At 46.0% G+C, this 13,526-nt stretch overlaps 1 protein-coding gene across 2 annotated transcripts in view; it reads right to left on the bottom strand.

Annotated features, from left to right (window-relative positions):
* Positions 1 to 13,526, bottom strand: part of mcf2a (MCF.2 cell line derived transforming sequence a) — a 199,047-nt gene that overhangs the window by 88,633 nt on the left and 96,888 nt on the right. For both annotated transcript variants that reach the window (XM_060832397.1, XM_060832396.1), the window contains exons 5-6: positions 8,281 to 8,400; positions 4,437 to 4,553 (exon numbers count right to left, since the gene is read on the bottom strand). In XM_060832397.1, coding sequence (XP_060688380.1) covers positions 4,437 to 4,553; positions 8,281 to 8,400 — 237 coding nt within the window. The remainder of the gene's footprint in view (positions 1 to 4,436; positions 4,554 to 8,280; positions 8,401 to 13,526) is intronic.

Here is a 13,526-nt window from a genome sequence, read left to right on the forward strand (position 1 = left end):
CACAGAAATCTCAGTGTATTTTTCTTTGAGATTAAAATAGTGAATACTTGGCAGGTATTCACCCTGCGTAATTAATTATCGTTCTATTGTTCTGTGTTGTTCACTGTGCAGCTCAATGTTAAACACCATGGGTGGAATGTGCAGTCAATGAGAATCTGAATTTATTTGCATCAGTCTGTTTTGGCAGGTCTTTGTTCTATTTATACTGTGACACTCCAAAGATTTATAAATTTACAATCAGTATTTTGGAGTAAATGGCAGATTGATCTCCTGTAAGAATCTCCAAGCCAAGGCTGCTCAGTGTCAGACCAAAAAACACAAAGATTTATTTTGTGAGATCACACTCCCAGGACCGAGCCTCACCAACCCGAGAGACACAAATTGTGGGAATTTCTTCCCCTGGGACAAGACTCCAACTGGAATTTCATAAAACTGACTTAGTAAAAATGGAAGTTGTTGCAAATATTGTTAAAAGCTTTGGATCCTCAGAGGAATTAAATTATATTGTCCCTCCTTTTCCAATTACCAGCCTAAAGCTACTGTCGAGTATGAACACAGCTCATTTACCTGATATTCCTCTAATTTAACCTAATAATTTGAAATGAATAAGGATACTGCTAGAATCATGGAGACGCAGAGGCACAGAGTGAGTCAGACAGTGAGAGAGGCAGAAAGACAGAAACACAGGAAGAGACAGAGAGAGGGGAGACAGAGTGCAACACGGGGAGAGAAGGACAGAGAGAGGGGAGACAGAGTGCAATACGGGGAGAGAAGGACAGAGAGAGGAGAGACAGAGTGCAACACAGAGAGAAGGACAGACAGAGAGAGAGAGAGAGAGACAGAGACAGAGAATGAGACATAGGTAAAAACAGAGAAAGAGAGTGAAAGGATTAGACAGAGACAGATAGAACAAGAGAGAGGGAGAAGCATAGAGTGAAAGAGTGAGAGGGACAGAAGGAGAAGGAGGTTTGTCAAACAAACACCAACAGGAACGAGTCCTCAATAGACAATAGACAATAGGTGCAGGAGTAGGCCATTCTGCCCTTCGAGCCTGCACCACCATTCAATATGATCATGGCTGATCATCCTTAATCAGTATCCTGTTCCTGCCTTATCTCCATAACCCTTGATTCCACTATCTTTGAGAGCTCTATCCATCTCTTTCTGAAATGAATCCAGAGACTGGGCCTCCACTGCCCTCTGGGGCAGAGCATTCCACACAGCCACCACTCTCTGGGTGAAGAAGTTTCTCCTCATCTCTGTCCTAAATGGTCTACCCCATATTTTTTAGGCTGTGTCCTCTGGTTCGGTACTCACCCATCAGCGGAAACCTGTTTCCTGCCTCCAGAGTGTCCAATCCTTTCATAATCTTACATGTCTCAATCAGATCCCCTCTCAGTCTTCTAAATTCAAGGGTATACAAGCCCAGTCGCTCCAGAATATCAGTGTAAGGTAATCCTGCCATTCTAGGAATTGACCTCGTGAACCTACGCTGCACTCCCTCAATAGCTAGAATGTCTTTCTTCAAATTTGGAGACCAGAACTGCACACAATACTCCAGGTGTGGTCTCACCAGGGCCCTGTACAGCTGCAGAAGAACCTCTTTGCTTCTATACTCAATCCCTCTTGTTATGAAGGCCAGCATGCTATTAACCTTCTTCACTACCTGCTGTACCTGCATGCTTACCTTCATTGACTGGTGTACAAGAACATCCAGATCTCTTTGTACTGCCCCTTTACCTAAATTGATTCCATTGAGGTAGTAATCTACCTTCCTGTTCTTGCCACCAAAGTGGATAACCATACATTTATCCACATTAAACTGCATCTGCCATGCATCTGACCACTCACCTAATCTGTCCAGGTCACCCTGTAATCTCCTAACATCCTCCTCACATTTCACCCTGCCACCCAGCTTAATATCATAAGCAAATTTGCTAATGTTATTACTTCTATATCATTAATATATATTGTAAAAGGCTGCGGTCCCAACACTGATCCCCGCAGTACCGCATTGGTAAGAATTATAAAAATGCAAAATAAAGACATTAAGAACCATGAGTTTTTGAATCACCATGGAAACCATTAGTCATGGTTTACTCTCTGACCTGAACACCACTAACACGAGTATCTGAATCACCCACAACAGATTCAACACACAGAAATACCACATGACTTGAGACAGAATTTTACAGCACAGAATCAGGCCATTCAGCCCAATTGGTCTATACTGGTATTTATGCTGCACATGAGCCTCCTCCAGCTCCATGTTGTCAAATCCCATTCACAGATACTTCCACCTCTGAAGATACAAATGAGGATTCCTGGGCTATGGGTAAAGGGTGAGGAACAAGACTAAGACACCAGAGACATGATGGGCCAAGTGGTCTTCTGCTCGGAAAACATTTATGATGGTGGGAGTGGATTGGGGTGGACGATGGGAGCAGATTGCTCAGCACTACAAGGCCACACTCAGGAATACAGCAGTTACATGCTGAGTGGAAATTCCATCCCTCAGGCACAACACTGGTACCTCATGGCCAGGCAGAAGATCAATGATCCATGTTCCAGGTTAGTGCCAGACTTTTAGGGCAAGGAAGGATAGTCAGCCTAGAAAGGGAGCAAAGGGCTGCCAGGTTTTGAAGGACATGCAGGAGGGAATGAAAGGAGGAGTGATATGGGGTGGGGGTGATCCTAATGGACAAAATGTATCCCCAGCCTCAACACCAATATCACAGCCCCATTTTCACCCAGGTGTTATTTTAGAACTTGAGAGCCTTTAAGGATGGCACAGTGGCACAGTGGTTAGCACTGCTGCCTAACAGCACCAGAGACCCAGGTTCAATTCCCATCTCAGGTGACTGACTGTGTTGAGTTTGCACATTCTCCCCGTGTCTGTGTGGGTGTGCTCTGGTTTCCTTCCACAGTCCAAAAATCTGCATGCTAAATTGCTCGTAGTGTTAGGTGAAGGGGAATGGGTCTGAGTGGGTGGCGAGTCAGTGTGGACTAGTTGGGCCGAAGGGCCTGTTTCCACACTGTAAGCAATCTAATCTAAGGACTACTTCCTACTTTTGGAGGATATTCTTCGGTTTTCAGGGTCCTCTTTTTGAATTCTCACTGACATCATCATTAGACGATGCAGTCAAATTGTAACATTACCTTTGATATCTGTGTTGACATAGTGGGCTATTTGGAGACACACAGAAACAGAATTAGAAGAACTAATCAATAGCCTCAATAATCATCATCACTCCATGAAATTTAAAGTCACAAAGTCCTTAGAATATATTTATTTCCTAGACATCACCGTATTTTTAATTGGTACAAGACAACAGGCTTAAATTAAAAATAACTACTCATTTTAAAATAAACCCGACACACATATAAACACAGCTACCCATTACCCGGAACCCTCAAACAAAAGTAAAATACTGCAGATACTGACAATCTGAGACAAACACAAAGAATGTTGGAGAAACTCAGCAGATCTGGCAGCATCTGTGGAGAGAAAAACAGTCGACATTTCAAGTCCAGGATGATTGTGAAGAAGAGTCATATCGGACCCGAGGGTGAGGATGAGGAGAAGGATGGAGGTGAGGGGTGGGTGAGGAGGACAGTGGGGTGTGGGGGGTGAGGGTGGGATGAGGGTGAGGATGGAGGTGAGGGGTGGGTGAGGAGGAGAATGGGGTGTGGGTGGTGAGAGTGGGGATGAGGATGAATGTGAGGGTGAGGGTGGGGATTGGGTAGAGGTGAGAGTGGGGGAAAGGGTTGGCATTGTGAGAGGGGGTGAGGGTGGGCGTGAAGGTGGGAGGTGAGGGTGGGGGGAAGAGTGGGGTGAGAGTGGAGTGGGAAGGGTCGGGAGTGAGGGCAGGGGATAGGAGTCAGGATGAGGGTGGTGGTGAGACCGGGGGTTGAGGAAGGAGGTGAGGGTGGGAGGGAGGGTGGGGGTGAGAGTGGGGGTGTGGGTGGGGTGAGGGCAGGGATTAAGGGTGGGGGAGAGAGTGGGGGGTGATGGAGCGGATGGGGGCGGTGAGTGTGGGTGGGGGTGGGGAAAGATCAGCCATGATCTTATTGAATGGTGGAGCAGGCTTGAGAAGCCAGGTGGCCTACTCCTGCTCCTAGTTCCTATGTCCTTATGGGGAAAAGGCAAATGGAGTTGAGGATTGTTAGATCAGCCATGATCTCCCTAAACAGCAGGGGAAACTTGCTGGGCTGAATGGCCTAGTTCTGTTCCAATGGCTTACGGTCTGATTGATTCATCTCCTCCCTGTGATACTGGGTCCCACATTCTCATCACTTTCTGGTAAAGAATGATCTCCTGCATTCCCTACTGGTGACAATCTGTGGACCCTACTGTAATGACTTGACCACGTGCTGTAGTTTTGTATCGGTTTCTTGCTGATATCCCTGGGTCCCCCACAATGTGCCATACTCACCGTTCGGAACAGAATCCACTCGTTGTGACAGTAATCAAGCGTGCCACCAAATTCGTGTGTCAGGTGGGTTTCATCGATATACCTCAACAACTCGGTGACCGAACTCAACATAACAACCTGCAGGGAAAGCAAAGGGAGCTTACTCTCTCTCTCTCTCGGTCTCTCTCTCACACTGACACACACACACTCACAGGCACACACAAACACACACTGACACACACAGAAACAGACACAAACACACACTCAGACACACACACACACACACACACACAAACATACACACACACAGACACACACACACACACACACACACACACGTAGGAGCTTTCACCTTCAACACAGCATGGAAATTCATCAACATAAAGAAAACACAACCTCTCTCTCAAAGCTCTGGTTAGGCCCCATTTGGAGTACTGTGTCCAGTTTTGGTCCCCACACCTCAGGAAGGACATACTGGCACTGGAACGTGTCCAGTGGAGATTCACACGGATGATCCTTGGAATGGTTGGTCTAACATACAAGGAACGGCTGAGGATCCTGGGATTGTATTCATTGGAGTTTAGAAGATTAAGGGGAGACTTAATAGAAACTTACAAGATAATACATGGCTTGGAAAGGGTAGACGCTAAGAAATGTTTTTCGTTAGGTGAGGAGACTAGGACCCATGTACACAGCCTTAGAATTAGAGGGGGTCAATTCAGAACAGAAATGCGGAGACATTTCTTCAGCCAGAGAGTGGTGGGCCTGCTGAATTCATTGCCGCAGAGTGCAGTGGAGGCCGGGACGCTAAATGTCTTCAAGGCAGAGATTGATAGATTCTTGATGTCTCGAGGAATTAAGGGCTACGGGGAGAATGCGGGTAAGTGGAGTTGAAATGCCCATCAGCCATGATTAAATGGCGGAGTGGACTCGATAGGCCGAATGGCCTTACTTCCACTCCTACGTCTTATGGTCTTATGGACCTCCGACATCCCTAAAGTGACTCCCAGCCAATGATGTAACTCTTGATGTGCAGTCACTACGCAATGTGGGTGATGCTGTGAAGTTAAAGGGAAGAGAAATTCGGCCTGTGCTGAAGGGGCTATCAATCACATTAGAAACACAGCCATATTACAACTGTGCTTACATTTGAAAAGCACCTTATTGCCTGTAAAGCACTTCAGGATGTCCTTATGTCAGGATAGGAGGTAAAGAAATGCAAGTTTGTCTTAGAGTCATAGAGTCACAGAGATGTACAGAACAGAAACAGACCCTTCGGTCCAACTTATCCATGCTGAACAGATATTCTAACCCATTCTGGTCCCATTTGCCAACATTTGGGCCATATCCCTCTAACCTCTTCCTATTCATATACCCATCCAGATGTCTTTTAAATGTTGTAATTGCACCAGACTCCACCACGTCCTCTGGCAGATCATTCCATACACGTACCGCTGTCTGTGTGAAAACGTTGCCCCTTAGGCCCCTTTTAAATCTTTTCCCCTCTCACCCTAAACTTATGCCTTCTAGTTCTAGACTCCCCCACTCCAGGGAAAAGACCTTGTCTATTTGTCCTATCCGTGCCCTTCATGATTTTATAAATCTCTATAAGGTCACCCCTCAGCTTCTGATGCTCCAGGGAAAACGGCCCCAGCCTGTTCAGCCTCTCCATATAGCTCAAACCCTCCAACCCTGGCAATATCCTTAAATCTTTTCTGAACCCTTTCAAGTTTCACAACGCCCTTCCTACAGCAGGGAGACCAGAATTGCACACAATATTCCAAAAGTCATCTGAAAATATAGAGGGAGACAGAGAGAGAGAATAACAGGCAGAAGGGAAGACATGCAGAGAAAGGACAAGATACAGAGAGTGAGAGAGAGAGAGAGAGAGAGAAAGAGAGAGGGACAGAGACACAGACACTCAGTGGGAAACTGATATAGAGAAACTGAGAAAGAGAGAGGGGAAAGACAGACATAGAGAGAGAGAAACACAGGGAGAGGGAGATTCACAGAGAGAGAGAGAAATGGGCAAAGAGAGTCAGAGAGAGAGACAAACAGACAGATAGACAGAGAGAGAGGAAGAGTCAGAGAGAGAGAGAGAGAGAGAGAGAGAGAGTGACAGAAAGAGGAACACAGAGAAAGGCAGAGAAATGGGGATAAGATACAAAGAGGGGGGTGTGCTGGATTTTGTTTTAGGAAACAAAGCCAGGTAAGTGTAGAAGGGCCGTGGGAACATATTGGTGGTAGTGACTATAACTCAGTAAGCCTTAAGATATTTATAGAAAAGGACAAAGATAGACCAGAAGTTTCTAAGATTGATTTCAAGATGATAAGACAGGCTCTGGCCAAAGTGGAGTAGCTTCTTACAGGAAAATCCAGGTCAGAGCAATGGGAGATATCCCAAAGGGTAAGAGTGAGAGGGCAGTGATCAACATGTTCCTGTAAAGGGAAAGGCTGTAGCTAGGAGGTGCAGAGAGCCCTGGACAGTCAAGGGATGGACAGGCTTGGATAAGGAAAAGAAGAGAAGCTTATGGTGGACCCGGAAGGTCAACCCAGTGAATGCCTGAAAGGAGTATAGAGGAGAAAACAGAAATTGCTGGAAAAGCTCAGCAGGTCTGGCGGGTTCTGAGGAAGGGTCACCAGACATGAAACATTAACCAGGATTACTGTGCACAAATGCTGCCAGACCTGCTGAGCTTTTCCAGCAATTTCTGTTTTTGTAACTCTTTTGAGTTATTTCGGGGTACAGAGAGTGCAGGAGGTTACTCAAGACGCAAATTAGGAAAGCAAAGAGGAAACACATAGAAACACTTCTGGGTAACATTAAGGCAAATCAAAGGTGTTGTATAAGTATAAAAGTGTTATAAAATAGCCAGGGAGAGTAAAGACCATTAGGAACCATATTGGCAATCTCTGTGGGAGAATGGCCATTAGAGAGAGAGACACACACACAGAAAGAGGGAGCTTCACAGAGAGAGAAAGAGAAAGAGAGAGAGTGAGAAAGGAAGAGCCAGAGAGAGAGGGACAGAGAGATAGAGAGAGCGAGAGAGAGAGAGAGAGATAGGAAGGAAGACAGAGAGAGAGAGGGACACAGAGAGAGAGAGGAAGAGCCAGAGAGAGAAGGACAGAGAGAGAGAGAAAGAGAGAGAGAGAGTGAGAAAGGAAGAGCCAGAGAGAGGGACAGAGAGATAGAGAGAGAGAGAGAGATAGGAAGGAAGACACAGAGAGAGAGGGACACAGAGAGAGAGAGGAAGAGCCAGAGAGAGAAGGACAGAGAGAGAGAGAGAGAGACAGGAAGAGCCAGAAAGAGAGGGACAGAGAGATAGAGAGAGAGAGACAGAGAGAGAGAGATAGGAAGGAAGATCCAGAGAGAGAGGGACCCAGAGAGAGAGAGGGCTAGGGAGAGAGAGAGAAAGGAAGAGCCAGAGAGAGAGAGAGAGACAGAGAGAGAGAGAGAGAGGGAGAGAGAAAGGAAGAGCCAGAGAGAGAGGGAGAGAGAGAGAGGAAGAATCAGAGAGAGAAGGATACACTGAGAGACAGAGACAGACAGACAGACAGAGACGGAGGAAGAGTCAGAGAGAGAGAGGGATACACACAGACAGAGAGAAAGAGAGAGAGAGAGAAAGAGTCAGAGAGGGAGACAGAGAGAGAGAGAGAGAGGAAGAGTCAGAGAGAGAGAAAGAGGACACATACGCACACACAAAGGAAGAGAGTCAGAGAGAGAGAGGGGAAGGGAGTCAGAGTGTGGGAGAGAGGTAGACTCTCAGAGAGATAGAGACAGAGAAAGAGGGAGGGAGTCACACAGAGGAGAAACCTAAGAGAGGGAGATGAGAAACCAGGAGATAGAGGGAAGATTAATACTTACTGGGAGTTTCAGGATAAAGTCATCCTGATTGAATCGGAAGCTAATGTCAGAGATGGCACGCTGGAAGAATCCGGTGGGGCGCAGGACCAGCACCAGCTGCAGGTTTTCTGGACACGTGGCCTATGGGGAACCAAATGGAAAACATTCATTTCTCACAAATCATCAGTCTCCAATAATCCAGAGCAATTTCCAGGGATTGAATGGAAAGTGCTTAAGTAAGTGGATCAATAAATCCCACAGTAAGCAAGCTGACCTAGTGAGAGCCACCCTGACCCAGTGAAATACACACTGACCCAGTAAAATCCACACTAACCCAATGAGATCCACCCTGAACCAGTAAAATCCACTCTGACCCAGTGAAATCCCCACTGACCCAATGAGATCGACACTGACCCAATGAGATGCCCACTGACTCTATAAAATTCACACTAACCCAATGAGATCAACCCTAACCCAGTGAGATCCACCCTGACCCAATGAGATCCACCCTGACCCAGTGAGATCCACCCTGACCCAGTGAGATCTATCCTGACCCAGTGAGATCCACACTGACCCAGTGAGATCCACACTGACCCAATGAGATCTACCCTGACCCAATGAGATCCACCCTGACCCAATGAGATCCACCCTGACCCAGTGAGATCCACACCGACCCAATGAGATCTACACTGACCGAATGAGATGGAGTCCCACACTGACCCAATGAGATCCACCCTGACCCAATGAGATCAACACTGACTCAATGAAATCCATCCAAACCCAGTGAGATCGACACTGACCCAGTGAGATCCCCACTGACCCAATGAGATCCATCCTGACCCAGTGAGATCGACACTGACCCAATGAGATCGACACTAACCCAATGAGATTGACACTGACCCAGTGAATTCCACACTGACCCAGTGAGATCGACACTGACCCAATGAGATTGACACTGACCCAGTGAGATCCACACTGACCCAATGAGATCCACACTGACCCAATGAGATCCACACTGACCCATACCGAATGCCAGTATTCCTGCCACAACATGGTCTGCACTGACATGCTTTAAGTTTATTCATGGGACATGGGTGATGCTGACTGGGCCAGGATTTATTGTCATCTGCAGTTGCCCCTTGAGAAGGTGGGGGTGAGCTGACTTCTTGAACCACTGCAGTCCCTGTGCTCTAGATAGATCACAATGCCCTTAGGGAGGGAATTTCTGCATTTTAACCCAGTGACAGCAATGTGGGTGAAACAGCTGAGCCAACTGCTCAACTGTATCAAAACAGTTACCATGAAAGGATTCTCCTTCATGATGACCCCCAGGTTAAAACACCACGAGTCCTCCTCTCTCTGTTTGTCTGTCATGACAGTGCATTATGATCCAGATGAACTATAGTAACAGTCAGGAGGGAATTTCCCTGGGAGTCCTCAGCATTGATTTAGACCTTAGGAAGTCTCATGGCAACAGGGTTAATTATGGGCAAGGAAACCGCCTGCTGATTACAATGTAACCTACACCTCTCTCAGTTGATGAATCAATACTCTTCCATGTTAGAACATAGAACATAGAAAAATACAGCGCAGTACAGGCCCTTCGGCCCTCAATGTTGCGCCGACCGAATCCTACCTAACCTACACTAGCCCAATAACTTCCAAATGCCTATCCAATGCCCGCTTAAATGACCATAAAGAGGGAGAGTTCACCACTGCTACTGGCAGGGCATTCCATGAACTCACAACCCGCTGTGTAAAGAATCTACCCCTAACATCTGTCCTATACCTTCCACCTCTTAATTTAAAGCTGTGTCCCCTTGTAACAGCTGACTCCATTAGCGGTAAAAGGTTCTCAGTGTCTACCCTATCTAAACCCCTAATCATCTTGTACACCTCTATCAAATCTCCCCTAAACCGTCTTTTCTCCAATGAGAACAGCCCCAATTGCCTCTGCCTTTCCTCATACGATCTTCCTACCATTCCAGGCAACATCCTGGTAAACCTCCTCTGCACTCGTTCCAATGCCTCCACATCCTTCCTATAGTATGGCGACCAAAACTGCACACAATACTCCAGATGAGGCCGCACCAGAGTCTTATACAACTGCAACATGACCTCAGGACTCCGGAACTCAATTCCTCTGCCAATAAAGCCCAGTACACCATATGCCTTCCTCACAGCACTATTTAGCTGGGTGGCAACTTTCATTGTACAATGTACTCTGAATGTACAATGAATGTACTCTGGGTGGAGGATTTCAATGTCCACCACCAAGAGTGACTCAACAGCAGTACTATTGATCAAGTTGATTGGATCCTAAAGGACATAGCTGCTAGACTGGGTCTGCAGCAGGTGGTGAGGGAACCAACAAGAGAGAAAAACATACCTGCTCTTAACCACACCACACTGCTCATCAGTGAGACTTCTGTCCCTGCTTTGTGAACTGTACCATTCACCAGAAACCTGGCAGATAAATCATCACAAGCAGGGTAGCACAATCAAGGAGAAACCTTGAATAACACGAAGGTTCGGTGCAGTAGTACAGCCAGTATGTCAGAGAGGAGGTGATGACCTGCTGGTATTATCCCCAGACTATTCCCAGGTTCAAATCTTGCCATGCCAGATGGTGTAATTTGAATTCAACTTTTAAAAAAAAATGGAATTAAGAGTCCAATGAAACTGTTGCCAATTTTCAAGAAAACCCCACCTGGTTCACCGATGCCCCTCAGGGAAGAACATCTGCCATCCTTACCCTGTCTGGGCCTTTGTGTGACTCAATGTGTTTGACTCTTAACTGCTCTCTGGGCATTGAAGGTTGGGTAATAAATGCTGGCCTGACCAGTGATGTTCACATTCTGTGAACAAATATTTTTTGAAGAATCCCTGTGGTCCCAGCACAGACACTGATAAATCGCAGTGATGTGTGACACAGTGTAGGATTTAATGAGCAATCTGCTTAGAGAGAATCACACAAATCCCCTTTACTAGCTCCTGATGAATCATACAATGATGTAACCACTGTGCCCTATTGATCATAAAGTATAAAGATGCGTGGAGGCAGGAGAGCTGATTTTGTGATTTTTGTTTCATTTCAGTGGTAGTGAGCTATTATGATGCTTGTGCATATTAAGTGTGCACCATAATTTATCCCAGGGAGTGGTGGACTGTTGCCAGCGATGCCTTCAAGTGAAAGACAGACAAAGTCTGGACTGAGGCAAGTATCACATCGTATAGAAAGCCAGTGATTTTAGACAAAATGTTAAAGTAGGAGTTGTATAGAGCTATGGTGAGACCACACCTGGTGTACCATGTCATCTCTCATCTCTTTATTTGAAAAGGGACACTATTGCATTAGAATCATTCAATGAAGGTTCAGTGCTGTTACAATAGGGATAATCTTAGGAGGAAAGGTTGAACTTTTTAAATAAAAAAAAAGAATCCCTACAGCGTGGAAGCAGGCCATTCAGCCTATCAAGCCCAAACCAACCTTCGAAGAGCATCCCACCCTATTGCTATAACTCTGCACTTCCCATGGCTAATCTACCCAACTTGCACATCTTTGGACTGCGGAAGGAAACTGGAGCACCCAGAGGACACCCATGCAGACACGGGGAGAATGCACAGATAGTTGCCCGAGGCTGGAATTGAATCTCGGTCGCTGGTGCTGTGAGGCAGCAGTGCTAACCACTGAGTCACTGTGCTCCGTAAACCACTGAGCCCACACCCACTCAGGAGAGAAGAATGAGAATGAAGCTTATTGAAACATTCAGGATGCTGAAGCAACTGGATATGATGGATGCTGGGAGGCTATTTCCTTATGGGAGAGATAAGAACTGGGGGACACAGTTTTAAAATAAAAGGTCTCCCTTTTAAATACAGAGATGAGGAGGATTTTCTCTCTGAAAGGTTCATTACTTTGTGAATTCACTTTCCCATGAAACAGTGGAAGCTGGATCATTGAATTTATTTAGGACTGAGTTAGACCGATGTCTGATAGACATAGGAGCCAAGGGTTATTGGGTAGATAGGAAAGTGAGGGTGAGACCACAACCAGATCAACTAGCAACCTGGTGAATGATAGGATAGTTCAAAAGGCCAAAAGGCCTACTCTTGCTCTTAAACCCTATATCGCCACAAATCTCACGTCAGTGTGATCTCCTTGCCTGGTTTCATCTCTTGCAGGGGTCAGAATTTTTCTAATTATTTTTTCTCTCCTCCTAGTTACAAATGACATCTCACATGGCTGTGATTCTGACCAAGGTAAACATTCCTTTCCTATCCTTCCGCCAATCAGCAGTCTTTGATATACTGATCATACTCTCTCCTGTGTTGTCCTACTGTTCTCAGCCTGGTTCCAATCTCATTGATCAAATCCTGGCCAGGTACACAGGGAGGTGATGACTGGTTTTATCACAAGACTATTAATGTTCTGGGACCTGGCTTCGAATCCTGCTACAGCTGATGTTGGAATTTGAAATCAATGAAAAGAATCTGGAACTAAGAGTCTCATGATGACCATGAAACTGTTGAAACCATGAAAACCCATCTGGTCCACTGGTGTCCTTTAGAGAAGGAAACTATTGTCCTTACCTTACGTGGCTCCAGACCCACAGCAATACATGGTTGACTCTCAGGGGTAAGTGAGGACTGCAGATGCTAGAGATCAGAGCTGAAAATGTGTTGCTGGAAAAGCGCAGCAGGTCAGGCAGCATCCAAGGAACAGGAGGTTCGACGTTCCGGGCATGAGGCCTTCTTCAGGAAGGGCTTATGCCCGAAACGTCGAATCTCCTGTTCCTTGGATGCTGCCTGACCTGCTGCGCTTTTCCAGCAACACATTTTCTGATTCTCAGGGGTCCCATGAAGTGAATTAAAAAATAAATTCTTGTAATGGTGTTTCTTCCTGCTCCCACACTATTACCTGTGACCCCCCAGAGACTGATCTGTGGCGCATCCTATTTCCCATCTGAGAGCTTTTGGGACCTTACAGGGTTGTTTGGAATCTGTACAGGAATGCTTTGGGATTAATGAGATTAGATAATCTCTAAAATCAAAATCTCTAAACTTGCGACGTGTGCAAATAGCTTGGCTTTATTCTGTTACCTTTGTTTCTTTTATTGTTAGAAACAAATCTGCAACATTGCACCCAAATGTTTCCATAACAGACCATCCCTTTAAAACAAAAACAAACTGTGATCTGACAAACAAGATTTCTGTCGGAATCTGACCTACCCTGTAATAACATCAGCTGAGGTGAAGGTGTTGGT

Source organism: Hemiscyllium ocellatum, chromosome 11 (assembly GCF_020745735.1).
Source record: "Hemiscyllium ocellatum isolate sHemOce1 chromosome 11, sHemOce1.pat.X.cur, whole genome shotgun sequence".
Classification (NCBI taxonomy): Eukaryota; Metazoa; Chordata; class Chondrichthyes; order Orectolobiformes; family Hemiscylliidae; genus Hemiscyllium; species Hemiscyllium ocellatum.